General features: G+C 44.6%; 1 protein-coding gene across 3 annotated transcripts in view; it reads right to left on the bottom strand.

Moving 5' to 3' along the window:
- Positions 1–27,299, bottom strand: part of grm2a (glutamate receptor, metabotropic 2a) — a 156,039-nt gene that overhangs the window by 43,019 nt on the left and 85,721 nt on the right. For all 3 annotated transcript variants that reach the window (XM_061932582.2, XM_061932583.2, XM_072912646.1), the window contains one exon: positions 6,608–7,445. In XM_061932582.2, the coding sequence (XP_061788566.2) occupies positions 6,608–7,445 (838 nt within the window). The remainder of the gene's footprint in view (positions 1–6,607; positions 7,446–27,299) is intronic.

The raw sequence follows: 27,299 nt of genomic DNA, 5'->3' as shown, positions 1-27,299 counted from the left end.
GTGTGTGTGTGTGTGTGTGCGTGTGTGTGTGTGGCGCAGTGGGGGAGGTGTGGAAGTGAATTTATTACATGTTTAAAGTAGGTTTAACTTTGAAGTGTAGTATAACATTCTTAAGTTAGATTATGTTTTAGACATTTGCAACACCATACATCTGAGTGTTGAGCTAAGATAAGATAATGACATAACATAAAATAAATAAGGAGGTATGGCAATCAGGAAAACTATCAGCTAGCGATAGACAACTGTTTGTTTTAAATATTGTTGAATAATAATTGCAAATAAAAAATATAAACAATGGGAAGAATGTAAATTCAGAGTGTAAAAGTATAGATTAAGTGACGTATAGACAGTTAAGTGAGTTTAAAACATTACTTAAAAAATGCATAAAGTAATATGTATAACATTTGAATTAGGAGGAAAAATAACATTAGCGTTATTAAATCATCTACATAGTGAAAGACACAAAATAAGCAAAATAAAAGTACAATTATGCAAAAGAGAAGTAAAGAATCTAGAATGTTCTCTAAACAAAAATGGATGCACTATTGTGGAAAATAGAAAACCAAAGTACTACAAGTACAAAAACCACAAACAAAGAAGCAAATGATGTAATTTTTAGGATTAACTAATTATTGTAGAAGTTGAATACCAAATTATGCTGAAATAGTAGCTCCTTTAAGTAAATTAATGAAAAAATGTAATCATCTGTAGAGTGGAATTCAGAAGCTAAAGCAGCATTCTGTGAAATAAAAATAGAACAGAATGTGCGATTGTTACAGTAACAGAAATTTTGAAAGCTATCAAATGACCATCAAATTGCTCAATGCAAGCGGCAGAACTAGAAGCACTAATAGAAGCATGTAAAGTAATGAAAGATCAAAAGGTCACAATATATATAAAGATAACCAAAATATAGGAATGATAAAGTCAACAGGAAAATCTGTAACACATTGGAGAACTGATAAAAAAAATTAATAAAAGAGAGAAAAAAGAATTAGTAGAAGCAGTACAGCTACCAGCTAAAATAGCAATATGCAAATGTGCGACACACACCAAAGGAACAGACACAATATCAATAGGAAATGTGTTTGCTGACAAAACAGCAAAACAAGCAACAGAAAAGGAAATACATATTTCAAACTACAAACTAGCGCATGATATACTAAAAGTACTCCAAAAGAGAAAGATAAATGGATACACATTTGATTTTGATAATGAAGTGCATCCAAAGACTCATATATTTAAGCATATCAAGGATTCTTCCAATATTATACTGAGGAACAACTTGATGACGTAGGCATAGAAAATACATTTTCTTTGATTCATTTTAATTGTAGAAGTCTACCAAAACACTTTTCTAAAATCAAAAATGTTTTGGAGTCACTTAAAGGTAGATTTAAGGTAATTGCTTTATCTGAAATATGGATAAAGAAAGGCAAGGAGGTTGATCTGAAATTAAAGGACTATGATCTGTATGTCACTAGCAGAGACAATAGGACTGGAGGAGGGGTGGCCCTCTATGTATATAATGAACTAAATGCAGACCAGTTAAATGTATGATAATGGCCATACATGTGTTAATGGGGTGTGTAGCTGTTGAGATAGAATTAGAACAAAACAGAAATATTGTTGTTACATGTGTATATAGAAAACCAGGATCAAAAGTGGAAATCTTTATGAATAAATTAGAGGAAATGATTAATGGTCTAAATAAAAATAGGACTATCGTAATTTGTGGAGATTATAATATTGATCTTCTAAAGGTAGATTCACATAAACAAACATCAGATTTTGTAGATATATTATATTAAAAAGGGCTGTACCCATTAATTACAAAGCCTAGTAGAATAACCACAACTAGTGCAACCTTAATAGACAAAATCTTTACAAATGTTTTAGGGATTCACATCACTACTGGGTTAGTGATAAATGACATAAGTGATCATCTGCCTATATTTGCAATATTTGACTATCAATTCCCTAAAAGAGCATATCATCAAATACTTAAGAGGAAAAGAAGTGTCAATCATATTAACAACTTCAGGTATGACCTATTAAAACAAGAGTGGGAAGAGGTGTATACAGACGATATAAACACGGTCTATGATTCTTTTCGTAAACATTATATTACTCTGTATAACAAGCATTGTCCTGAGGTTCCATGCAGATCTAAACAAAGGCAAAATAATGCACCTTGGATGATAAACAGTTTGAAAAATGCATGTAAAATGAAAAATAGACTTTGTAAGGCGTTTATCAAATCAAGAACAGAGAATGCTGAAAAACGCTGTAAGAACTACAAAAACAAGTTGACCAATATATTGAGACAAGCAATGAAAGGAATAAAAAGAAATTATGAGGATGATGTTGAACAAAGAAGACATCTATGTATGTCCAGACAATAAACCAATCTTACAAAGAAAAATCGGTATAAGTGAGCAGCAATATTGAGCCAAGGTTGAACTCATGGCTCAACAGGAGGGATATGAATGCCCTTATACAGAAGTACTATACTTCCTATAGTTTAATTCTTATAAAAAAAATGTGTATAAAACATATATGCAATTAATTAAATAAGAGTGAAGGAAAACATTATTGTCTGGTCATAGTAGATGCATTTTCAAAGTAGATAGAAATATGTCCTAAAGGAAAAGCAGATGTGCTGACAGTAGCAAAAGCATTATGCAAATTTTTAGTAAAAATGTACATTAACATTACAAGTACAACAGGACTAACACCATTTGAAAGATAGTGGAAAGACCAAGCTAAATACACTTAGCACTGTACGAGGTTACAGGTTGACGCATGTCTCTCACCAATTGAGTCCAAATTGAATTCTGTCTCTGTTTGATTCCTTGCCTTTTGTCTTGTGTAATAGATGTCCTGTGTTTGAACGTGACAACCGCTCTATGTACAGTGCCGTCTAACCTTAAGCGGCAGCAGCTCAACACATGCAGGGTTCAACGTTAAGGTTTTTTTCTACTTGCCTGACTTCTCAAATCTACTTGCCCCAATATTTTTACTTGTCCTGCCTAGGTTTTTTTCTGGCTGTGTATTGCTCATGGCTTATATCTTACTAAAATTCTTCCCGTTGACTATTTACAACACTACACAGTATTTATTATTATTATTATTATTATTATTATCTATAATTACATTTAAATGGCATTGGATACATGTAAAATTAAATGCTATTTCACATTATTTGACAAGTAGCAGTTACACTCATCTGAACAGGTCAGCCACCTGTTTAAAGCCCGATCACAGTTGAAATCTTGAAATGAAGGGCCTTTAATGGCCAAAACATTAACCTGGACAACATTTTAACAGCTGGTTGGCTCAGATATTATTCTTTTCATTGCATTCACATGCTGCAGTGGACAGTGGACAATTTAGCTTCAGTCCATGTGTGTTTATTGACAACAGGGTTATAACCTGGACATGTTAGCTCGTCGGTATTGTAACACGTGACTGTTACTACGTGCGTCTGCCCCGGGCCACGAGTCAAACAGCGGCGATGTTAATGAAGCAGCGTCAGGCTACTCACCGTCAGTGAAACGCTCGGTGAAATCACGGATTAACGTTAAATATATGACGAGCCGCGAGCGATGCAGCTATAACCTATCTACCTATAACACCTGTAAAAATGAAGCAATGCTACCACGCTAGCAAGCGTTAGCTAGCCGGCTATGAGCCACCAAGCTGCTAACTATCGCCAAAAGGCACCATTTAAGTTTGTCTCCCCATGGCATCCTGGATCAAAGCTTTCAGCAGCTTTTGGACGTTTGAGGTAGAAACGTAGGAAGCGCCATCATTATGAAAAGTAGCCGGCGAGTATTTTGATTCCGTCCGTCCGTCTGTCCGTCCCTCTTCTTCTTCTTCTTCTTCTTCTGGCCCACCAGGTGAATTAAGTGCTATTGGCGGAGTTACAATGCATAGTAGGCTACCGCCACCTACTGCACCGGAGGTGTAACTACAAGCAACATTCACAGACAGTCCCATTGCTTTTATGAGCGGTCGAGCGAGTCAAAAGCCCAAAAATCCATTTGTGGCGGACGTAATTCTTTCGTGGCGGGCAAATAAATGAATGTGTGGGAAACACTGGAGAGCATTTTAGTAGTGTATGTAAGAGCATTTCAGTAGTGTTTGTAAGAGTGTTTCAGTAGTGTGTATAAAAGAAAATGATTTCAGTTGTTTATGTGAGAGCATTTCAGTAGTGTATGTAGGAGGTAATTCAGAATAATGTCTCTAACGGCCCCCTCATACATTAGCCTCGCCTGTTGTATGTTTTGTACTGCTGCCCTGGTGCAGCCCAGACGGGCAGAAGAAAAATATTTTATTTGATGTTGAAGCAATTTGGAGAAGATCTACAACCTGCACTTTTACTTTTACTGCAGTATAAAACTGGTGCAATACATAATATTTGCAAAGTTAAAGGATGTTAGGAGAAGGAGTATCCCAATACAACTGTTTTACTTGCAATACGATACCGACAGACTTGTCCAGGGTGGGTGTAGCCTGCCTTTTGCCCGAGTGCAGCTGGGATAGGCTCCAGCACCCCCAGCGACCTCGAAAGGGACAAACGGTAGAAAATGGATGGATGGATGGACGATACAGACATTGCAGCCTTGACTATTAGCTGATACCGATATTATGTTGATACGATGTCTGCACGAATAATACATACTTTTGACATATTTAGTAGTGTAGAATGTTAAATAAAGGATTGATCAAGTAATATGTTGTTGTGATTACTTGGACTCAGCATGCTGTATCCTGGCGCTGCTGGATAGAAGTGCTTGAGCAGAATCTGAAATGTGCAGTGTCCTATTTAATTGTTACAGATTGATTTGTTATACTCCTAAATTTAATTTGGCAGTGTGCATTTATTTCGGTTTGTCCTAGGTCTGCTGCCGTAGTCAAGAAGTAGTCATTAGGTTTATTATGCCAGTCGCAGTCCTATAAAGTCTTTTCCAGGAAGTATTGTACTTTGTACACACCAACGTGCATTTTAGTTGCAGTTTTGATTGCCAAATCTGGAGGTGTTGAAATGTAATGCTAATTAGCATGTGTATGACATATGCAATGTAAATTAGCAAAAAGCTAGCACATTTGTTTTAATGCATTTATTTTATGTTGGAATGTCATAAAGACCGGACCACAGGGCGCACTGCCGATGAATGGTCTATTTTCTATCTTTTTTTTCATATATAAGGCGCACCGGATAATAGGGCACATTAAAGGAGTCATATTATTATTTTCTTTTTTTTCTAAATTGAAAACACTTCCTTGTGGTAACATGTAATGGTGGTTATTTGGTCAAAATTTTGCATAGATTATGTTTTACAGATCATTTCAAGCCGTTTTCTGACAGTCGCTCTGACAGTGGCTCACCTTCGGCACAGTCTCCCCATAATCTTTGTTGTAGCGGTGTAGTGTGCAAGGGCGGGAGTGGAAGAAGTGTCAAAAGATGGAGCTAACTGTTTTAATGACATTCAGACTTTATCTAAATCAATAACAGAGCAGCATCTCTTCACCTGGAAACAACAACAAGGCCGAAAATGTGTCCCGTGAAAAACCGTCCGACCGAAACTCTCTAATAACGTAAGTTCCTTGGGTGAATAATGTAAACTCACTACACCGGTATGTTTTAGCACTTTCATGGCAAGTTTACTGACAGATATAAGTAAGAACTTTACACTACTTTATATTAGAAATGGCAACAGCGGAGGATGAATGTCCCATAACAAGAAGATAGAGAAAAAGAAGAAGCTTATCAACCAAGGTGTCACACGGACTACAAAGGCGGACGCGCACAATTTTTCAAGATTCATGCAGATTCCAAATACAGATCAGCAGGTACCAGAAGGTAAGAAAAGGTGCTTTTGCATAATATTGCGAAACAAAACACCAGATACGTCTTACCTAATACACACACCATAATAATACTCATATGTTTAATGCGCCGACAATCCATCAAGCGGTTTGCGTATTCATAGCTTAACAAAGTCGTACTAAAACATTTTGATAGATTTTTGAGCTTGTAATGTTCTATATTATCAATGGAACATATACAATGTTGGTGTTGTTTACTTGAGTCATATTGCAGTCTACACACATCTCTTATGTTTGACTGCCATTTACTGGTCACACTATGTACCAAATAAAATTGCTTCGAGGTCAGTAAGCAAAACCAGAATTATTCTGTACATTAGGCGCACCGAGTTATAAGGCGCACTGTCAAGTTTTGAGGGAAAAAAAAAAGATTTTAAGTGCGCCTTATAGTCCGGAAAATACGGTACTTCATATCAGTATGTTCAGTTTTACAGTCTTTTGAAGTAAAGACTACATAAAGGCTCACAAATGAAGACAACCTGTTTTCTGTCTGCTGAGCTTGCAGGAAGAGACTTTAGCGGGAGATATTATATCAAACCTTGTGTAAGATTTTAAAAACTATCAAAACTGGATCGGGACGCCCCTAGTTACAAGTAAGTAATACAGTAAGTAATACAGTAAGTCCAATATTCTAAAATAAATATATAAAATAAGAAAATAAATAAATATAAAGAAATAAATGAAAATCTGTTATGTTGAGGATTTTACTCACCTTCAAACTTGGTCTTGAGAATGTAGTCCCGATAAAACTTCCTGCCGTTGCCAGGTTTAAGAGCGTCGCAGACCTTGGTAGAGTTTTGGCACAAGGCCTGCCTCATGTTGTGTAATGCGGTGGCCATGGCATAAACGGCATTTACCACAAACATGATCTTGGATTCGGGTTGAAACGGAGCCTCTCGCAGGGAGTGCTTCCCACAACTTAAATCATGGAGGCTGCATTGAAACTGGTTCTCCCAGAACTCTCTAAACCAAGGATTCCTAGTGTTGTTGTACGGATGGAGAGCAGTGAAGTAGTCGTTAAACTGGGGGATCTGATAGGACGCCAGTTCAATGGTGAAAGCGCCATCAGCAACAACTTCACTGCCTCTCACCACACTCTCTTGTGCCCCCCAGCCGTCACTGGCCACCCAAATGAAGGAGACGTTCATGCGGTTGGCCGCAACCAGAAGCTCACGAGCGTCCTCGCTGCGTGTGAACAGGATCACGACCCTGGCATTGGACTTCTGCTGCAGGGAGCGAATCACGTTCTCATAGCTCCATCGGCTCATGGAACGACTCACCTTGGCCGAAGTGGCAATGCAGATTTGGCGGGCCCGAGCTTCCTGCTGAAAGGCGTCAATTCCAGTCTCACCGTAGTCCCCTTCCGATGCCACTGTTGATACGTACGTCCAGTTAAAGTAACGTAAGATTTCAGCCATGGCCTTGGCCTGAAAAAAATCGGGGGGCACTGTGCGGGCAAAGTAGTCATATCGAGTCTTGTCACTGAGTTTGGCACTGGTGGAGGCATAGCTGATCTGAGGGATCTGAAAGAGTCGCAGCAAGTTGGCCACCTAGGGACAAAGACAAGAAGGTGACAATTTCTGTTCAGTTCAGTTTCAGTTTCAGTTTTTTTCGAACATGCATACGATACAATGTAATGCATCACATATTTCCAGTTGTTTCATTAAAGCACGTCCGAAAAGGAGTAGGAAGAAGCTGAGCTTATCTAATACTACCCCTTTTTATATCATAGCAATTTTATCCCATTTCCTTGTTCTCTGTAACAGAACAGTGAATAAATAAATAATAGATAATTAATATACCATAGTAATTAAACAAATATTAAATACATAAAAAATCATTATCTCAAAAAAACAAAACAAAAAAAAACTGTTAATTATGATGTTAATCATAATTGTTCTTTGTAATCTGTGGACACTTGTAGTTTGAACAGTCTCTTAAACTGGATCATATTGGTGCTTTGTTTGATTTAATTGGTTAAATCCATTCTATAATTTAATTGCACATACATATATGCTAAAGCATGGGTCTCAAACACGCGCCCCACTTGCGGCCCGCGAGATGTTATTTTGCGGCCCCCACCTTAACATAAATGATAAATGATAAATGGGTTGTACTTGTATAGCGCTTTTCTACCTTCAAGGTACTCAAAGCGCTTTGACACTACTTCCACATTTACCCATTCACACACACATTCACACACTGATGGAGGGAGCTGCCATGCAAGGCGCTACCAGCACCCATCAGGAGCAAGGGTGAAGTGTCTTGCTCAGGACACAACGTACATGACGAGGTTGGTACTAGGTGGGGATTGAACCAGGGACCCTCGGGTCGCGCACGGCCACTCTGCCACTGCGCCACGCCGTCCCTTGAAAGTTTAATGTTAGTGCGGCCCGCAAGTTTTAAATGAATGGCGCTTGACAGCGTTGTGTGCGGAGCTGAAGAAATCTACCAAGAAATCTATCAAACACGGTGTGGTATAGGGCCTCAACAATACCAAGAGCCTGCCGTGATGGCACTGCCTTTATTGTCCTCTAGAAACTGTCACTGCATCATCTTGTAATCCATTCAAGCAGCGTGCCGGCTCTATAACATGTTGTATGAGGCTTCTGCAGACACATGCAAGTAATTGCAAGACATACTTGAGGAACAGCCATACATGTCACACTGAGGGTGGTCATATTTTATTTTATTTATTTTTTAACACTGTTACAAATATGCGCCACACTGTGAACCCACACCAAACAAGAATGACGAACACATTTCGGGAGAACATCTGCACCGTAACACAACATATACACAACAGAACAAATACCCAGAATCCTTTGCAGCCCTGACTCTTCCGGGCTACAAAAACACCCCCGCTACCCCCCCCACCTCAACCCCCCTACACACACCTCAACCCCCCAATCTCCCCCATCTCCCGAATTCGGAGGTCTCAAGGCTCAAGGTTGGCAAGTATGCATTGACCTCACTTGCGTGATGCAAGCAGAGAAACATGTTGCCGCTTTTCCACGACACCCGCACACGCTCTTCCTCCCTTCCTCCCTGCCTCCCTCGCTCGCCCGCCTACTCGCTCCCGCCCCCGGCGCCGTTGTAAACAGTCCGGGCGGGGAAGACGAGCGGTCTGGTAGCTTCCAAAGCACTCCACCGAAGGACCGAGCGACAATACAAAAGTGTGGTGCACTGGACCCCAGCGCTGATACTCCGACAGAGAGTCGCTGGGCGAATCAGACGTGTAACACGTTAGTGGTGATGTTAGCCCGTTCAGGGCTAATTGTGCTACCGTAACTGTAAACCCCCACCCCCCCCCACCCCACCCTAAATAATATGTTAGTGTGTTCTAAGTAGGGCTGGGCGATATTGCCTTTTTTAAATATCGCGATATTTTAAGGCCATATCGCGATACACGATATATATCTCGATATTTTGCCTTAGCCTTGAATGAACACTTGATGCATATAATCCCAGCAGTATGATGAATCTATGTGTCTACATTAAAACATTATTCTTCATACTGCATTAATATCTGCTACTTTTAAACTTCCATGCAGAGAAGGAAATCACAACTAAAAAAAATCAAACATTTTTTCATACGGTGTTGATCTGGAAATGTTTGCCTCGGCATTTTGATGGTGTGGACGTGTGGCACCGAACGGAGATATTGACGTGCGGAGGAAGCACTCTTCATTGTCTAGCGCATAGGTGTCAAACTCTGGCCCGCGGGCCAAATTTGGCCCGCTGTGTAATTTAATTTGGCCCTTGAGGCAATATCAAATTAAAATTAGAGTCGTTCCGCCGGTATTATTTTCAGTGCCCCTCTCGAAAGTCTCCCGGGGCAACCATTCTCCCGAATTTCTCCCGATTTCCACCAGGACAACAATATTGGGGGCGTGCCTTAAAGGCACAGCCTTTCGCGTCCTCTACAACCTGTCGTCACGTCTGCTTTTCCTCCATACAAACAGCGTGCCGGCCCCTATCACATGATATATGCGGCTTCTACACACACATAAGTGAATGCAAAGTATACTTGATCAACAGCCATACAGGTCACACTGAGGGTGGCCGCATAAACAACTTTAACACTGTTACAAATATGCAACACACTGTGAAACCACACCAAACAAGAATGACAAACACATTTCGGGAGAACATCCGCACCGTAACACAACATAAACACAACAGAACAAATACCCAGAACCCCTTGCAGCACTAACTCTTCCGGGACGCTACAATATACAAACCCCCCCCCCCACCCCCCGCTACCACCAAACCCTGCCCCCCCCCCTTTCTCTTGCTACTTCAAGGCTTGAATGTTCGATTCATTCATTATTGTTATTTTATTTTCAAATTTATTATTAGCCTGTGGAAAAAGTTTATTTTGATATTTACCTCAGAAGACTGCAAATAGAAAAGAGACATTTAATTTCTATTAACATTTTATTTGATATGCCATTGATATTTTTGAATTATTATTATTATTATTTGAAACTCAATTTTTCATGTCACTATGAAGTTATATAAGCCTTGCTTGTTCAATGTGCAATGCAAAACTTGTTTGGGTCCCTATTAAAAGGTTAATTTGTTCAACCTTGGCCCGCGGCTTTGTTCAGTTTAAAATGTTGGCCCACTCTGTATTTGAGTTTGACACCCCTGGTCTAGCGGGTGACTTTTCAAATGATGCTACATATTAGCAGTGTAGCCGAGTGTCCTGGGTTTGCCTATACAGCGTACTTATCTAATAAAATAATAAACGGGAGACATTAGAGCAGGTTTGGTAGCCACCGCTTCTTTAATGTCAACATCACACACCTCCTTCCACAACCACACACACCCTACGTCACAGCCCTACGGCAACAACTCTGGAGGGACAAAACTATGGCGTCACATTAGTGCCAAAAATCCGAGCGCATAAAAACTGCTATCGCGCGCGACACCCTTTTGCGCACGCGTGGTGCCTTTTTGCGCGCGCGTGCTGTCTTTCTGTGCGCGCATGGTGCCTTTTTGCGCGCGCGCGGTGCCTTTCTGCGCGCACGCGGTGCCTTTCTGTGCGTGCGCCGTCTCGGTCTGTGCGCTCTCTGTGTACTCCTGGCATCTCTCCTCGCGCTGTCATGTTTCTTTTTGGCACTTTGGGGGCGGGTATGCTTAGACGGCCCCTCCTTTCTGATTGGCTCTGAGCATTTCTCATATGACCAATGATTCTACAGCGTAGCAACGTTGTAGCCATCTTACCTCGGACAGCTAGCCTCAATCATTACATTGATGTCAATGGTACATGTACTAATTAAATTACCATAACTTGCTCGATTTTCGACCAATTTACAAACGGTTTGCCTTGTTACAAATCTTATTACATGTAGATATGACATAGGATGCTGTACCTGTTGAAATTACCTCTTTCGCTTTAAAAAAAAAATGACTTAATTGTGCAACATAGTTGTGTAGGGTCAGTGTTAGTCAGTTCTCTGATTATTTTAAACTGTTTCAGAATACATTATTAAAAGGCTATTTTTAACATTTTAAAAACAAAATTCAAAGATGATTTCATTAATTTTATGGCTGAATCAAAAGAAATTCCATAAATTAGAAAACAAATGTTCAAGAAGAAGTGAAAATATAAAATAATGTTATGGTTGGATGTTATTGCTGGTGGACCAGTTCTGGCTGAAAGATGTGATTATGGTGTTTGTTGTCTTATTATTTATTTGGGTCACATTTTGTATTACCCTGTATTGTGTTTATGTGGTATGAAATAGCCTTCAGCAGCGCACGACATGTTTATATCCACTTCTTCCTCCGTAAATCTTGATACATATTGACTGCTATACTTCTGATTGGCTCTGAGCATTTTTCGCCTGACCAATCAGAAAGAAGGGGCGGTCTAAGCATACCCGCCCCCAAAGTGCCAAAACGAAACATGACAGCGCACAGACCGAGACGGCGCGCGCGCAGAAAGGCACCGCGCGCGCAAAAAGGCCCCACGCGCGCGCAAAAAGGCACCACGCGCGCGCAAAATGGTGTCGCGCGCGTGCACGAAGTGGAGAATCAGCGCGCGATAACAGTTTTTATGCGCTCGGATTTTTGGCACCAATGTGACGCCATACAAAACTCCTCCTCCTTACCTAACACACTCCAGTAACTTGGGACACCCTGATCTGTTTGTTACAGCAGTAATTCTACATTTATAGCAACGCTTTTGCCCCACACTTGACAAATTACGGTTGTCTGTTCGACATCTTCCCACTTGAAGCCAAACCACCGCCAGACGATGGACCCCCTGCTGTTTTTTGGTGGAATTAATTATTCCTCCATTTGTTACCAGATTTGCACCTTCTTTCTCTTGTATTCGCGCTCGCACCACTTCGCTAGCATCACAGCTAGCGTTAGCCATGCTGCTACCTCTCTGCTCGGGGAGGGCGTATACGTATGTGACGTATGATTTGACAGTATGTGACGTATGTAAGAAGGTGCACTTGTCTGTCTGTGAGAAGGAGAGACTGGAAAGAGGAGGAGAGCCTGTAGTGTAATGCCCGCAGCTAAAAGCAACTGCGTGAGAACGTATACTCGATATCACGATATAGTCATTTTTTATATCGCACAGAGACAAACCCGCGATATATGGCGTATATCGATATATCGCCCAGCCCTAGTTCTAAGTAATCTACTTTATGAATAATCCTTCTAGCTCTTTTCTGTAGTTGATGCAGAGAAAGTTGCGGTGCACAAGGAATACAATTTGAAACGTCATTATACAACTAGACATGCTGAGGAGTATGCAAAATACCAGGGAGATGAGAGAGTGAACCGGGTTGCAAATTTTAAAACCAGTCTACTGAGGCAACAAGATTTTGTCAAGAAAGCAAGTGAAAAGAGCGATGCATCAGTCAACCATCTCACTCACTAGCTACATGGTGAGTGAGATGGTTGCGAGGGCGGGAAAGCCATTCAAAGAAGGTGAATTCATTAAAAAGTGCATGTTAGATTTTTTTTAAGAAATCTTTTCTTGCGGTCCAGCCTCACCCAGTTTCTGCATCCAGTGGCCCCCAGCTAAATTGAGTTTGAGACCCCTGTGCTAAATAAAGGTTTTAAGTGTTGTAAGTGCATACAAATGTTTTAAATTAGATTTTCCTCTAAGGTTATATTCCTCCTCTTTAGTTGAGAAGAATTGTTGTACATTATTGGGTAGCAGGTTATGTTTTGTTTTGTATATATTTTTTAGCTGTTTGCAAATGTACCAAATCGTTGAATTTCAATACTTGATTTAACAAATAAAGGGTTTGTATGTTCTCTATATCCAACATTATGTATTATTCTAATTGTTATTTTTTGTAACATAGTTAGTGAATGAAGCGCACATTTGTAGTTGTTTCTCCATATTTCTGCACAATAACTCAGATATGGTAACACTAGCGAGCAGTAGAGAATATGAAGTGATTTTTGGTCCAGAACATATTTTGCCTTATTTATTATTGACGTGTTTCTTGCTACTTTATGTTGTATATTTTTTACATGAGGTTTCCAGTTCATTTTGTCATCTATTATTACACCCAAAAATGTGTTTTCTTTTACCCTTTCAATATCTACTCCGTATATTTGTTTGTGTTTGAATTTCCCTTGTACTGTTCCCAAATAACATTATTTTAGTTTTACTGAGATTCAAAGAGTCTGTTTTTGTCAAACCTTTTTTTTAATTTGTTCCTTTATTCTGTTATTATTTGTATTAGCTTTTGTGTGTTCTCTGCTGAACAAAACACAGTTGTGTCACTCAATAATGTTCTACTTCTTATCCTGTTCTCCCAATGGAAACCATTTGTTTGTCTTTTTTTTGTTAGAGTCTTTACTTAGCAGCTGAAGTTCAGGGTAAGTGGCAATATCTTGGTGTTAAGTTATGTAGGCTTAACTGTCAGTCTGGCATATGTGTGAAGGATTTCAAATAGTCGGGTATTAAGAGCACGAAGGGACAGGGGCCGTGCTATGTAGAAATTACTTTTGCAGGTTTTGTGACAGTCCTGACAGAGTACGGATGTTGACCAGTGACAGACTAGTTTTTGCTTGAGGCGTCTTTGTTGAAGCCTCAGGGCAGCTAGACTGATTTTGACATGAAATACAATCTGGTGGGGAATCATGCAGTTGCTCCTATTGGTCAGTACACCTGGAATGTACTGTATATATATCCGGTTCAGAACCAGCATACTCTATATTGGACTAGGTTTTGGTCTATTTATTTTATCAGGGTTGCACTTTTAAGCGAAGAAATAGCCTAGTTAATCAAAACACAAACGTTCACTGCAGAAGACGCTGGTTCTCGGTAGGATATCAATAACGAGGAGGCATGGGGGGCGTGGTTAAGATATATATATATATATAAGAAATACTTGACTTTCAGTGAATTCTAGCTATATATATATATATATATGTATGTATATATATATATATATATATATATATATATATATATATATATATATATATATATATATATATATATATATATATATATAAATAAAAGAAATACTTGAATTTCAGTGTTCATTTATTTACACATATACACACACATAACACTCATCTACTCATTGTTGAGTTAAGGGTTGAATTGTCCATCCTTGTTCTATTCTCTGTCACTATTTCAGAACACACACATTATACAAATATACATTATAAAATCAATAAGAACGGGAGCTCTGAATTACGGCGGGGCGAAGTTGGTAGAGTGGCCGTGCCAGCAATCGGAGGGTTGCTGGTTACTGGGGTTCAATTCCCACCTTCTACCATCCTAGTCACGTCCGTTGTGTCCTTGGGCAAGACACTTCACCCCTTGCTCCTGATGGCTGCTGGTTAGCGCCTTGCATGGCAGCTCCCGCCATCAGTGTGTGAATGTGTGAGTGAATGGGTAGATGTGGAAATACTGTCAAAGCGCTTTGAGCACCTTGAAGGTAGAAAAGCACTATACAAGTATAACCCATTTAATTAGGATCAGAAGTTCCTATATAAACATTGCGCACTCACGTCGCCTTTTTGTATTGATTACTGCAGCTGTGCACTGGATTCATTCACAAATACAAACTACAACTCACAAACACTTTAGAGTTAGGCTCCACCATCAGAATGTGTACTTAAACTTATAAAGATCACATGGATATTATTCAGTGAGTTGATTCACCAAAACTAACCTGTTATACAGGAGGAAAAAGCACACAGGACGTTTCAAGTGTTCACAGACTGGTCGCGCTCATCAGAATGACATGACACTTCAGGTCTGCAGGTGATAGCATTCAATTGGGAAGAAACGCCCTACTGCCCCCTACTGACCAATGTGAATACTGATGAATGTGTAATGACAGCTCCAAAAACGAATTCAAACCACAAAATAAAATAAATAAATCAACACAAAAATGTGACACACTATGGGTGGGTCACATATGCATGTACAGTAGATGGCAGTATTGTCCTGTTTAAAAGTGTCACAACATTGCTGTTTACGGCAGACGAACTGCTTTACGGTAGACGAAAACTTGACTGCTGTTGTTGTGTGTTGTTACCGCGCTGGGAGGACGTTAATGAAACTGCCTAACAATAAACCCACATAAGAAACCCAGAACTCGCCCTCGATCATTAGCTGTTTATATTGTGGGAAAGCGGACGTGTGAACAGGCTGTCAACACGTCACTCAGGTCCGCATGGAGCTGGAGGGGGCGTGGCCTCCAGCTCCGCCTGAATTTCGGGACAAAATTTGTCCCTGGAGGTTTTCGGGAGAGGCGCTGAATTTCGGGAGCCTACCGGAAAAAAAAGGTTGGCAAGTATGGAGGAAGAAGACAAAAATAAAAGACAATTGTAAATCACAGCGATTGGTGTCGAGTGTAATATTGGTCCAAATGAACCCAGCAATAAGGAGACTTCTACAATTGGCGCCCAACCAGGTTTGGACCAAAAAGGAAAAAAAAAAAAAAAAGGGAAGAAAAATGTCGGCTCCAACTCCTCTGGAGGCACTCGGGCGAGTGCTGGCGGAGGTGTCGGCGGCGAGTCAACAGCAGCTGGAGGCCTCCCGGCAACAGACCCACATCCTGCAGGCGCTGATGAGTAGGGCGGGAGGGACAGCAACAACGAAAGCTCACACAGCCATGCAGCGCATGTCGGAAACAGAGGAGACCCCCAGGCGTATCTGAACATCTTCGAGGCCACGGCGGCGGCATGCGACTGGCCTGAAGAAGAGTGGGGGGTGAGGCTGCTGCCGCTTCTGGCGGGGGAGGCGCAGCGGGCGGTGCTGAGCCTGCCGGCGGCCTCCAGAGTCCAGTTTGCGGATCTCCGGCGGGCCGTAGAAGATCGCTGGCGCCGATTCCGAGCCATGCGGCTGGGGCCCGATGACCGCCCGTTCGCCTTCAGCCAGCAACTCTGAGACGCGGTTACAACCTCGGGAACAGGACGCCCCCATGTTCGAGATGATTCTGCTGGAGCAGTTTTTCGACTCCATCCCGGAACGGACCTCGGCGTGGGTCCAGTATCACCGCCCGCGAGACCTGACGTCAGCGGTGACCTTGGCGGAGGACCACCTGGCGGTCCACAGGGAGGAGGCGATCCCGAGGACGGCGGAACGACCCACACCGGCCCCGCGCAGACGTCTCGTCCAAACAGCGGAGACAACAACCCCGAGACAACGACCCCGGGGCCATGCCCCCGCACGGCGGAGGAGGCCTCGACTCATACATAGGTTACCGCCTCGTACATGCCCACACGGCCCAAGACACCACATCCACCAGACTCATCAAAGGGGGGGGGGGGGGGGGGGGGGGGGGCGCGGGGTTATAATCTCTCCTCTGCTCTTTATTTCCAGGGTTCCAGCGCTGCTGAAAGGGGGCCTCCCCCGCAGACAGCACTTCGGACACCAGGGCAGGTGTGCTGGAGGTGCGGGCAGCTCGGTCACGTGAGTTGCGAGTACGCCATGATGGAGGTGGGACAGGTGATGCGGGCTGCCGGCCCTCCAGCACCCTCCCCTGATCCAAGGGAGACGTATTGCATCCCGGTAAGGGTACAAGGGAGTACATACCGGGCCATGGTGGATTCGGGTTGAAAACAGTCCATGATCCACCAGAACCTGGTTCGACCCGCGGCGTTGAGGCATGCGACACAGGGGCGAATTAGGTGTATACATGGGGATGTGCACGCGTATCCTATTGTGCCAGTAGAGATTTGGTATAAGGGACAAAAGCATAGTGTTAAGGTTGCCGTAAGCGTGCACCTGACGCACCTCATCATTTTAGGGACAAATTGGCCGGGGTTTCACCAGCTTGTGACACAACGTGTGGGGGTGCGTTCATGGACAGTAGGACAGGGGAGTATCCGCGCAGTTCTCAGTGGCGACACGGGTTCATCTGGCACTGCCGAGCGGGGACTGGCGGGGGCTTCGCGGGAAGGCCCCCCGGTCCCCCGTTGGCACCCGACGGAGGATTTTCCCCTCGAGCAGTCCCGTGATGAAACTTTGCGCTCGGCCTGGGACCAGGTGGATTACATCGAAGGTCAGCTGGTGGCCCAGGGGAAAGCGCGGGTATTCCCCCACTTTTCAATTATTAGAGATATGTTATATAGAGTGATCCGTGACACTCAAACTGGAGAGGAATCCACCCAGTTGTTGAGGCAAAATACCCCCGGGAAATGGTCTTCCAGGCGGCGATAAAACACTCAATCGGGTCATGGTCCGATTCTATTGGCCAGGCATCCGGGCAGACGTGCGCCGGTGGTGTGCTGCCTGACCGGATTGCCAGCTGGTGAATCCGGCGGCCATCCCGAAGGCGCCCTTGCGCCCATTACCGCTCATGGAGGTCCCATTCGAGAGAATTGGGATGGACCTCATCGGACCATTTCACCCGAGCACACAGGGATATCGCTTTGTGTTAGTCCTGGTGGATTACGCAAAGCGCTATCCCAAAGCACTGCCCCTGCGCTCCATCTCTGCCAAGAGTGTTGCGCAAGCTCTGTTTCAGGTCATCTCCCGAGTCGGAATCCCGAAAGAGATTCTGACGGACCAAGGCACGTCCTTTATGTCACGCACGTTAAAGGAACTATACGGGTTACTGGGAATTAAAGCGATCCGCACCAGTGTGTACCACCCACAGACAGATGGGCTGGTGGAACGGTTAAATAAAACGCTGAAAACCATGATCCATAAGTTCATGCACGAGGACAAACCCAATTGGGATAAATGGCTGGATCCCCTAATGTTTGCGATTCGGGAGGTACCTCAGGCCTCCATAGCCTTTGCGCCTTTCGAGCTATTATACGGCAGAAGGCCGCGCGGAGTGCTGGACCTAATTAAGGAAAGCTAGGAGGAGGGTTCAAGCTCCAGTAAAAACGAAATTCAGTACGTTACGAACATAAGAGCAAAACTCCACACGGTGGGGCACTTGTCACGCGAGAATTTGCTCCGCGCTCAGCAACGGCAGCAGCGCGCGTATAACAAGGGGACCCAGTTTAGAAAATTTTCACCGGGAGGAAATGTGCTTGTATTACTCCCAACCTCCAACTCCAAATTACTTAAGCGCTGGCAAGTCCTTTTGAGGTCACACGGCAAGTGGGTGATGTGGACTACGAGGTTCGGTGCTCGGACCAGGGTGGAGGCACACAAATTTACCATCTAAACCTACTGAAGGAATGGAGGGAGGCGGAGCCTGTTTCCATGGTGACGTAGTGAGGGAGGAGGAGGAGTTGGGGCCAGAGGTCCCGCGCTCTGCCCCTCCCCCTCCCCTGCCGTGTGACGACTAGCTCACGTTAGCGCAGAAAGCGGATGTTGCTAAGCTGCAGCGGCGCTTTTCTGATGTGTTCTCCTCTCGGCCCGGCCGCACAAACCTCATTCGGCATCATATTGAGACCAGCCCGGGTGTTACGGTGCGATCTTGGCCATACAGTCTCCCCGAACACAAGCGCAAAGTAGTTCGGGAAGAATTAAAAACCATGTTGGAACAGGGGGTAATAGAAGAATCCCACAGTGCGTGGTGCAGCCCCATCGTTCTAGTGGGGAAGAAGGATGGGTCTGTGCGCTTTTGTGTGGATTACTGCAAGGTGAATTAAATATCACGTTTTGACGCATACCCAATGCCTCGGGTCGACGAGCTCCTGGATCGGCTAGGCACTGCTTGTTTTTTCACGACACTGGATTTAACCAAGGGCTACTGGCAGATTCCCTTATCACCAGAGTCCCGGGAAAAAAAAACAGCCTTTTCCACTCCGGAAGGTTTATACCAGTTCGCGACACTTCCGTTTGGTTTGTTCGGTGCGCCCGCCACGTTCCACCACCTCATGGTGCCTCGTTCGGTGCACCCTCACGCGGCATATGCAGCGGCTTACCTGGATGATGTTTTCAGCTGGGAAGATCACATGCGGCGGTGCTCGAGTCCCTGAGGCGGGCGGGGCTCACCGCCAACCCGGCAAGTGCGCGGTTGGCCGGAGGGAGGTACAGTATTTGGGGTACCACTTGGGGGGGGAGGTGCGGCCGCAGGTAGACAAGATGGCGGCGATCGCAGCCTGTCCACACCCAAGACAAAAAAGAGGTGAGGCAGTTTTTTGGGTATGGCAGGGTATTACCGGCGGTTATTCCCCGGTTTGCGGACTTAAACCAGCCCGGCTGGACGGCTGCCCGGCCTGAATCTGGCGGTGGAGACATGTGGAAGGGGCGTGGTCCACGCATTCCCTTTGGGCAGGGCGTGTGCAGGAGCCGGCTGTGAAGCAACTGACAGGTGAGGAGATATCTCAGCTGGAACGAGTTATCTAATTACCTGTCTCTTTATTAGCAGGGTCAGAGAGCATGGGGGGGGGGTGTCTGGCGGGGAGTGGCTGTGCTGCACACATGCTACTGAAAAGCACAAGACTGGGCAACGGAAGAGAGACTGCTGAAAAGCATCAGGGACTGAGAGGAAGAAGACAAAAATAAAAGACAATTGTACAAACCCTGTTTCCATATGAGTTGGGAAATTGTGTTAGATGTAAATATAAACGGAATACAATTAGATTAGATTTATTGGTCCCCTTGGGGAAATTCATTGTCACTGCCGTACATTTAAACACTAGACATTACACATTACACATCACACAAAAAAAAAAAATAACAAAAAGACATCATACATGACTAACACACATTTACAGGCTTGTCAGACAGGTCGGCCGGGCCTGCTGTTAAGGGCGGCTATAGCTGCAGGGATCAGGCTTTTCCTGAGGCGGGCCCTCCGGAATTTGATTGTTCTGTACCTGCGCCCTGATGGTAGTGGGATGATGTATTGGTGTAGTGGGTGAGTGATATCCTGAACTATTGTTTTTGCCAGTCGGGTGATGGACCTGTGGTTTATGTCTGAAATGTTGGGTGTGGGTAGGCCGATGATTTTAGCTGCTATGTTTGTAATGCGTGTGAGTTTGGTCCGGTTGGTTACAGAAAGCATGGTGAAAAAACATGTGGAACAGTACAGAAGGATGGGTTGAACAATGCTTTGGTAAAGTAATAACAGGAGATGAGGTGCAACGTATAGTCCTTTAAGTTTCCGGATGGCTGACAGTCTTTGTTGACTTCTTTTTTGAATGTCCGTGGTGTGTTGATCAAAGGTGAGTTTATTGTCCAAGGTTATGCCCAGGTATTTAAAAGTGTCAACTGTTTTAACTGTTTGTGTGTTTATGATGATGGGGTTCTGAGGTGAGGGGGGGTTGAACCATATTTCTTTTGTTTTATTGACATTGATTTCCAGATAACTGGCTGTGCATGACTCTGTGAAATGTTTGACTGTGTTATGATAGTCCAGGATGGATTGACTGTTGGAGAGCAGTGCGAGAATGGCTGTGTCATCTGAGTATTTTAAGTATGTTGTGGTGGGTGAGATGCTACGGCAGTCATTGGTGTAAAGTGTGTACAGGAAAGGGCTCAACACACATCCCTGTGGGACCCCGGTGTTGATGGTAAGCATTGGGGATGTGTTTGAGCCCACCCTTACTGCTTGCAATCGGTCGGTGAGGAAGTTATGGGTGAGGTGGATCAGCTGAGGGGGGATGTTGAGCTGGTGTAGCTTCCGGATCAGTAGATGCTTCTGTAGGGAGTTGAAGGCGGAGCTGAAGTCCACGAAGAGGATCCTGGCAAAGTTGCCTGGGGAGTCCAGATGCTGGAGGAGGAGATGCAGCAGGCAGGCCACAGCATCCTCTGTGCCCCTCATAGCCCTGTAGGCAAATTGGAGGGGGTTCAGGTGTGGGGTGACAACTGGAAGGATGTTGTGAAGCAGCAGTTTCTCCAGGCACTTCATAATTATGGATGTGAGGGCTATGAGGCGGTAATGGTTGAGTTCTGTGGGTCTGGATTTTTTCGGTACTGGGATGATGGTTGCAGTTTTCCACAATGTAGGTATTGTTGCAGTCCAGTAGCTTTCACAGAAGAGTGAGTGTAGGATAGGGGAGAGCTCTATGGCACAGTCCCTGATCACCCTGGCTGGAATGCCATCAGGCCCTGGTGCCTTGCCTGGCTTGCAGCGGCTCAGCTGGCGCCGTACTTCCTTCTCTGTGAAGGGGGCCGGTTCCTCGGGGTCTGGTGGTGGTAGGGCTCTCAGCAGGTCCTGACACTCTGATGAAAAGTCCAATTTATCAAAGCGGGTAAAAAATATGTTCAGGTCTTTAGAGAGGGTTTCTGGGTCACTGACAGTGCATGATGTTTTTGTTTGGCATCTTGTCAGGGTTTTCACCTTCTGAAATGCCTGCTTGGTGTTCATGTTGCTGAATTCAGTTTCCAGTTTGTTTTTGTACTTCAGTTTTGCTTTAAATACCTCGTTTTTTAAATTCCTATTTTTTGTCTTGAGGCTGGCCCAGTCCTGTTGCTTGAAGGATTTATGTTTTTCCTTTCAGGCTCTTTTTTAATTGTGGGGTGATCCATGGTTTGGAGTTGGGATAAATATGTATTGTTTTGGTTGGAATTGTGGAGCTGATGCAGAATTTGATGTAGTCTGTGATGACAGAGACCCTGTCATTCAGACTACCATCAAAAATGTCCCAGTCAGTACAAGCTAGGGCGCCTTGGAGTTGAGTGGTGGCGTCCTCCGTCCACTGGGGGGCACTGCTGCAGTGCGGTTTGTGGCGTTTTAGTTCCTGCTTGTATGACGGAAGTAAACAGATGACGTTGTGGTCGGCAGCTCCGAGCGGAGGATATGAACGGGCACGGAAGGCATCGGTGATGTTCCCGTAGCATAAGTCCAATATGTTTCCCCTTCTTGTTGGAATGTCCACATACTGTTCGAAAGATGGTAAAACATTGTCCAGTCTGCATCCGTTAAAGTCCCCCAAATAAAGCAGCGGAGCACCGGGATACTTAGCTAACATGGCATTAGCATCCTCGGCTATCAGCTCCGCTGCTGTGTTGATGTTAGCACTGGGGGCTACGTAAATACAGCTGACCACAACAGTGGGGAATTCCCGGGGTAGATAGAAGGGACGGAGGGACAGGGTCAACAATTCCAGGTTGGGTGTGCACACTTTACGGTGCACTTTGATGTTGTTACACCACCTGTCGTTGATGTAAAGGCAGACCCCACCGCCTCGCGTCTTCCCCGAGTGCTTTGTCCTGTCGGACCTGATGATGGTGAAATTGTCCAGGCTCACCTCAGAGTCGGGAACCGACTCCTCCAACCAGGTCTCACTGAGAGCGATGATACAGATGTCTCTAAAGGCCCTTTCAAAACGACACCTTGCATGTAGTAGATCCATCTTGTTACGGAGTGATCGTACGTTGGACATGATGATGGTGGGCAGAGGAGGTTTAAAGGGACGCCTTCTTACCCGGCTCCGAATGCCTCCACGCCTTCCCCTTTTCCTCAGCCGAAGCTCCGAAGGTAGGACCACGGCAGGCCTGGTGTTACTCCACAGCGAGGCTCGATGTAGCAGGAGTTCATCTCGGCTGTAGGTGAGTAGCCGGTCGTTGGTGTCGGGCTGTAGTGCTAGGCTATCGCAAATCAGCGATAAGATTGTGAAAAAGGCGGCGATCACCTTGTAACTTGTCATAGCTGATCCGTGTGACTTTTGCCTACATACAATGTGACAATTACACGTAAGGCACGGACATAAAACATACATAAGACACTAGACACAGGTACGGTCAGTGCTGTTGCAGCAGAGCATGCGCCATCAATGATTTGCAAATTCTTTTCTACCCATATCCAATTGAATGCACTACAAAGACAAGATATTTGATGTTCAAACTCATAAATTATATTTTATTTTTGCAAATAATTAACTTAGAATTTCATGGCTGCTACACGTGCCAAAGTAGTTGGGAAAGGGCATGTTCACCACTGTGTTACATGGCTTTTTCTTTTAACAACACTCAGTAAACGTTTGGGAACTGAGGAGACACCGTTTTTAAGCTTCTCAGGTGGAATTCTTTCCCATTCTTGCTTGATGTACAGCTTAAGTTGTTCAACAGTCTGGTGGTCTCCGTTGTGGTATTTTAGGCTTCATAATGCGCCACACATTTTCAATGGGAGACAGGTCTGGACTACAGGCAGGCCAGTCTAGTACCCGCACTCTTTTACTATGAAGCCACGTTCATGTAACACGTGGCTTGGCATTGTCTTGCTGAAATAAGCAGGGGCGTCCATGGTAACGTTGCTTTGATGGCAACATATGTTGCTCCAAAACCTGTATGTACCTTTCAGCATTAATGGCACCTTCACAGATGTGTAAGTTACCCTATCTTGGGCACTAATACACCCCCATACCATCACAGATGCTGGCTTTTCAACTTTACACCTATAACAATCCGGATGGTTCTTTTCCTCTTTGGTCCGGAGGACACGACGTCCACAGTTTCCAAAAACAATTTCAAATGTGGACTCGTCAGACCAAAAAACACTTTTCCACTTTGTATCGGTCCATCTTAGATGAGCCTGAGCTCATCTAAGATGGACTCAGCGAAGCCGACAGCGTTTCTGGGTGTTGTTGATAAACGGTTTTAGCCTTGCATAGGAGAGTTTTAACTTGCACTTACAGATGTAGCGACCAACTGCAGTTACTGACAGTGGGTTTCTGAAGTGTTCCTGAGCCCATGTGGTGATATCCTTTACACACTGATGTCGCTTGTTGATGCAGTACAGCCTGAGGGATCGAAGGTCACGGGCTTAGCTGCTTACGTGCAGTGATTTCTCCAGATTCTCTGAACCCTTTGATGATATTACGGACCGTAGATGGGGAAATCCCTAAATTCCTTGCAATAGCTGGTTGAGAAAGGTTTTTCTTAAACTGTTCAACAATTTGCTCACGCATTTGTTGACAAAGTGGTGACCCTCGCCCCATCCTTGTTTGTGAATGACTGAGCATTTCATGGAATCTACTTTTATACCCAATCATAGCACCCACCTGTTCCCAATTTGCCTGTTCACCTGTGGGATGTTCCAAATAAGTGTTTGATGAGCATTCCTCAAATTTATCAGTGTTTATTGCCACTTTTCCCAACTTCTTTGTCACGTGTTGCTGGCATCAAATTCTAAAGTTAATGATTATTTGCAAAAAAAAAAGTTTATCGGTTTGAACATCAAATATGTTGTCTTTGTAGCATATTCAACTGAATATGGGTTGAAAATTATTTGAAAATCATTGTATTCCGTTTATATTTACATCTAACACAATTTACTAACTCATATGGAAACAGGGTTTGTAAATCCACAGCGAAGGGTGTCGAGTGTCATATTGGTCCAAAAGAACCCAGCAAGAAGGAGACTTCTACAACTGTAAAACATAAATCCAGTGCAAAAGCAGCCAAAAACATTTCTTGCATGATTCATTAGTGGTCTTAAATCACGGAATCTTTGTTATAATGCAGAATCAGATGGATGAATACCAAATGAGCCAATCTAGTAGGAATTTCCCAACCCCAACATTTGTAGGAGCTATATAGTATCTGCCTCTGCACACATGCACACACAAAGAATGTGACTCGAACTCTCGGAGTCTAATTTTCCTCCCGCCACCCATCATTACCATAAACCAATTTAGAGCTTCCTGTCTCATCTGAGATATTCCCACTGAAATTAAAATGTAGATTGCTGAAACGCATGAGTGCACATCTCACATCAGTTCAAAGGTTGGGAAGTCATGTCAGCTGGAGAATGCAGGCGCCCAAACAATGACATAAAGTAGTCTTTAAATTGCCTTGACAGTCTTTTCCAACATGTGGTGAAGCAGCTGGCTGCAGTGCGCCTGTTCTCTGAGGAGCAACTCATACCATTATTTGTAGTTGCAAGCGACACACATATATTAGTGAGCCGAAGCACATTTTTAAAATCATAACAGAAAAAACCCTCCTCCCGTTTATCCTTACCGGGTTTGTTGTGAATAACGAGTAACCAGTAGAGGCAGGTGGAACAATAAAAACAAATTATCGTTATTATCAACAGCAGGCTAGTATCGAATCAAATCTATATATTACCATAGTTCTTTTCTGTTTAATATTTTCACGAATATCCGTTGTGGAGGGGGGCGTGGCCTGCGGGCCTGCAGCAAGGCAGGGTGTGCCAGGACCGGCCTCGAAGTCAGCGACAGGTGCGTAGATGGCCCACCTGGGCCTTGTTATCTAATCACCTGTCGCTCTGTATAAGCAGCAACCGGGAGGAGAGACGTGGTTGGAGTGGGAGCCAGAGAAAAACACATGTACAGAGACACGCCGGACTAAAATGTCCACAAATATATTGCTGGAAAGCAATCCCTACATGGTTGCATGAGAATAAAAACTGTCTTTGTAACAATGAAACGGGCTCGCCTGGAGATGCTTGGTGTTCAGGAGGACCCACTGGAAGAGAGCTTTCACAATTTGGCGCCCAACATGGCCGGACCACCTGAGGTGGAAGAGGCCGACCCCCTGACGGCTCTTGCGAGCGTGCTCTCGGCGGTGACAGAAGCAAGCCACAAACAGATATAGGCAGTCCTCCAGCAAGTGGCCCAGCAGGGCCAAATCCTGCAAGCGCTGGTGGACCGGGTGGGAGCGGCACGGCCAACAGAAGCGGCCGTTGCCATACAGCGCATGGGGTAGGAGGAGGACCCCCATGCATTTATAGACATTTTTGTGGCCACGGCGGAAGCGTGCGCATGGCCAAGAGAAGAATGGGGTGTATGTCTCCTGCCGCTGCTAGCGAGGAAGGCGCAGAGAGTGGCGCACTCAATCGGATAATAGTTTGATTCTATTGACCGGGCATCCGGGCATCCGGGCAGACGTGTGCCGCTGGTGTGCTGCCTGCCCGGACTGCCAGCTGGTCAATTCGGCGCGCACCCCCAAGGCGCCCTTGCACCAATTACCACTCATGGAGATCCCCTTTGAAAGAATTGGTATGGACCTTATCGGACCATTCCACCCGAGCACACGGGGATATCGCTTTGTGCTAGTCCTGGTGGATTACGCAACTCGTTATCCCAAAGCAGTGCCGCTGCGCTCCATCTCCGCAAAGAGTGTAGCACAAGCACTGTTTCAGGTCATCTCCCGAGTCAGAATCCCGAAAGAGATTCTGACTGACCAGGGCACGTCCTTTATGTCACGCACGATAAAGGAACTATACAGATTATTGGGAATTAAAGCGATCCGCACTAGCGTATACAACCTGCAAACTGACGGGCTGGTGGAGCGGCTAAATAAGAAGCTGACAACCATGATCCGTAAGTTTACGCACAAGTACGAACCAAATTGGGATAAATTGTTAGGGCCCCTACTGTTTACAATGAGGGAAGTACCCCAGGCTTCCACAGGGTTTGCCCCTTTCGAATTATTATACGGCAGGAAGCCGCGCGGGGTCTTGGACATAATTAAAGAAAGCTGGGAGGAGGGTCCAAGCTCCAGCAAAAACGAAATGCAATACGTCATGGACCTGCGAGCAAAACTCCACACGGTGGGGCAGTTGTCACGTGAGAATTTGCTCTGGGCCCAGAAACGTCAACATCACTTGTATAACAGGGGGGCTCAGCTAAGGAAATGTTTACCGGGAGAAAAAGTGCTTGTGTTACTTCCAACATCCAGCTCGAAATTACTCGCCAGGTGGCAAGGATCTTTTGTGGTCACACGGCAAGTAGGTGATGTGGATTATGAGGTCCGGCGCTCGGACCGGGGCGGAGGCACTCAAATTTACCATCTAAACCCCCTGAGGGCATGGAAGGAGGCTGAGCCTGTTTCCATGGTGATGGTGGTCGAGGAAGAGGAGGAGTTTGGGCCCTCCCCCCTTCCCTGTGATAATCATCTCTCGTTAGCGCAGAAAGCGGATGTTGCCAAGCTACACCACCGCTTTTCTGATGCGTTCTCTCTCCCCTCGGCCCGGCCGCACGAACCTCATCCAGCATCACATTGAGACCAGCCCGGGTGTTACGGTGCGGTCTCAGCCCTACAGGCTCCCCGAACACAAACGCAAAGTAGTTCGGAAGGA

The sequence above is a fragment of the Nerophis lumbriciformis genome, linkage group LG38 (assembly GCF_033978685.3).
Source record: "Nerophis lumbriciformis linkage group LG38, RoL_Nlum_v2.1, whole genome shotgun sequence".
Lineage (NCBI taxonomy): Eukaryota > Metazoa > Chordata > Actinopteri > Syngnathiformes > Syngnathidae > Nerophis > Nerophis lumbriciformis.
This window is presented reverse-complemented; position numbering and strand designations above follow the sequence as displayed.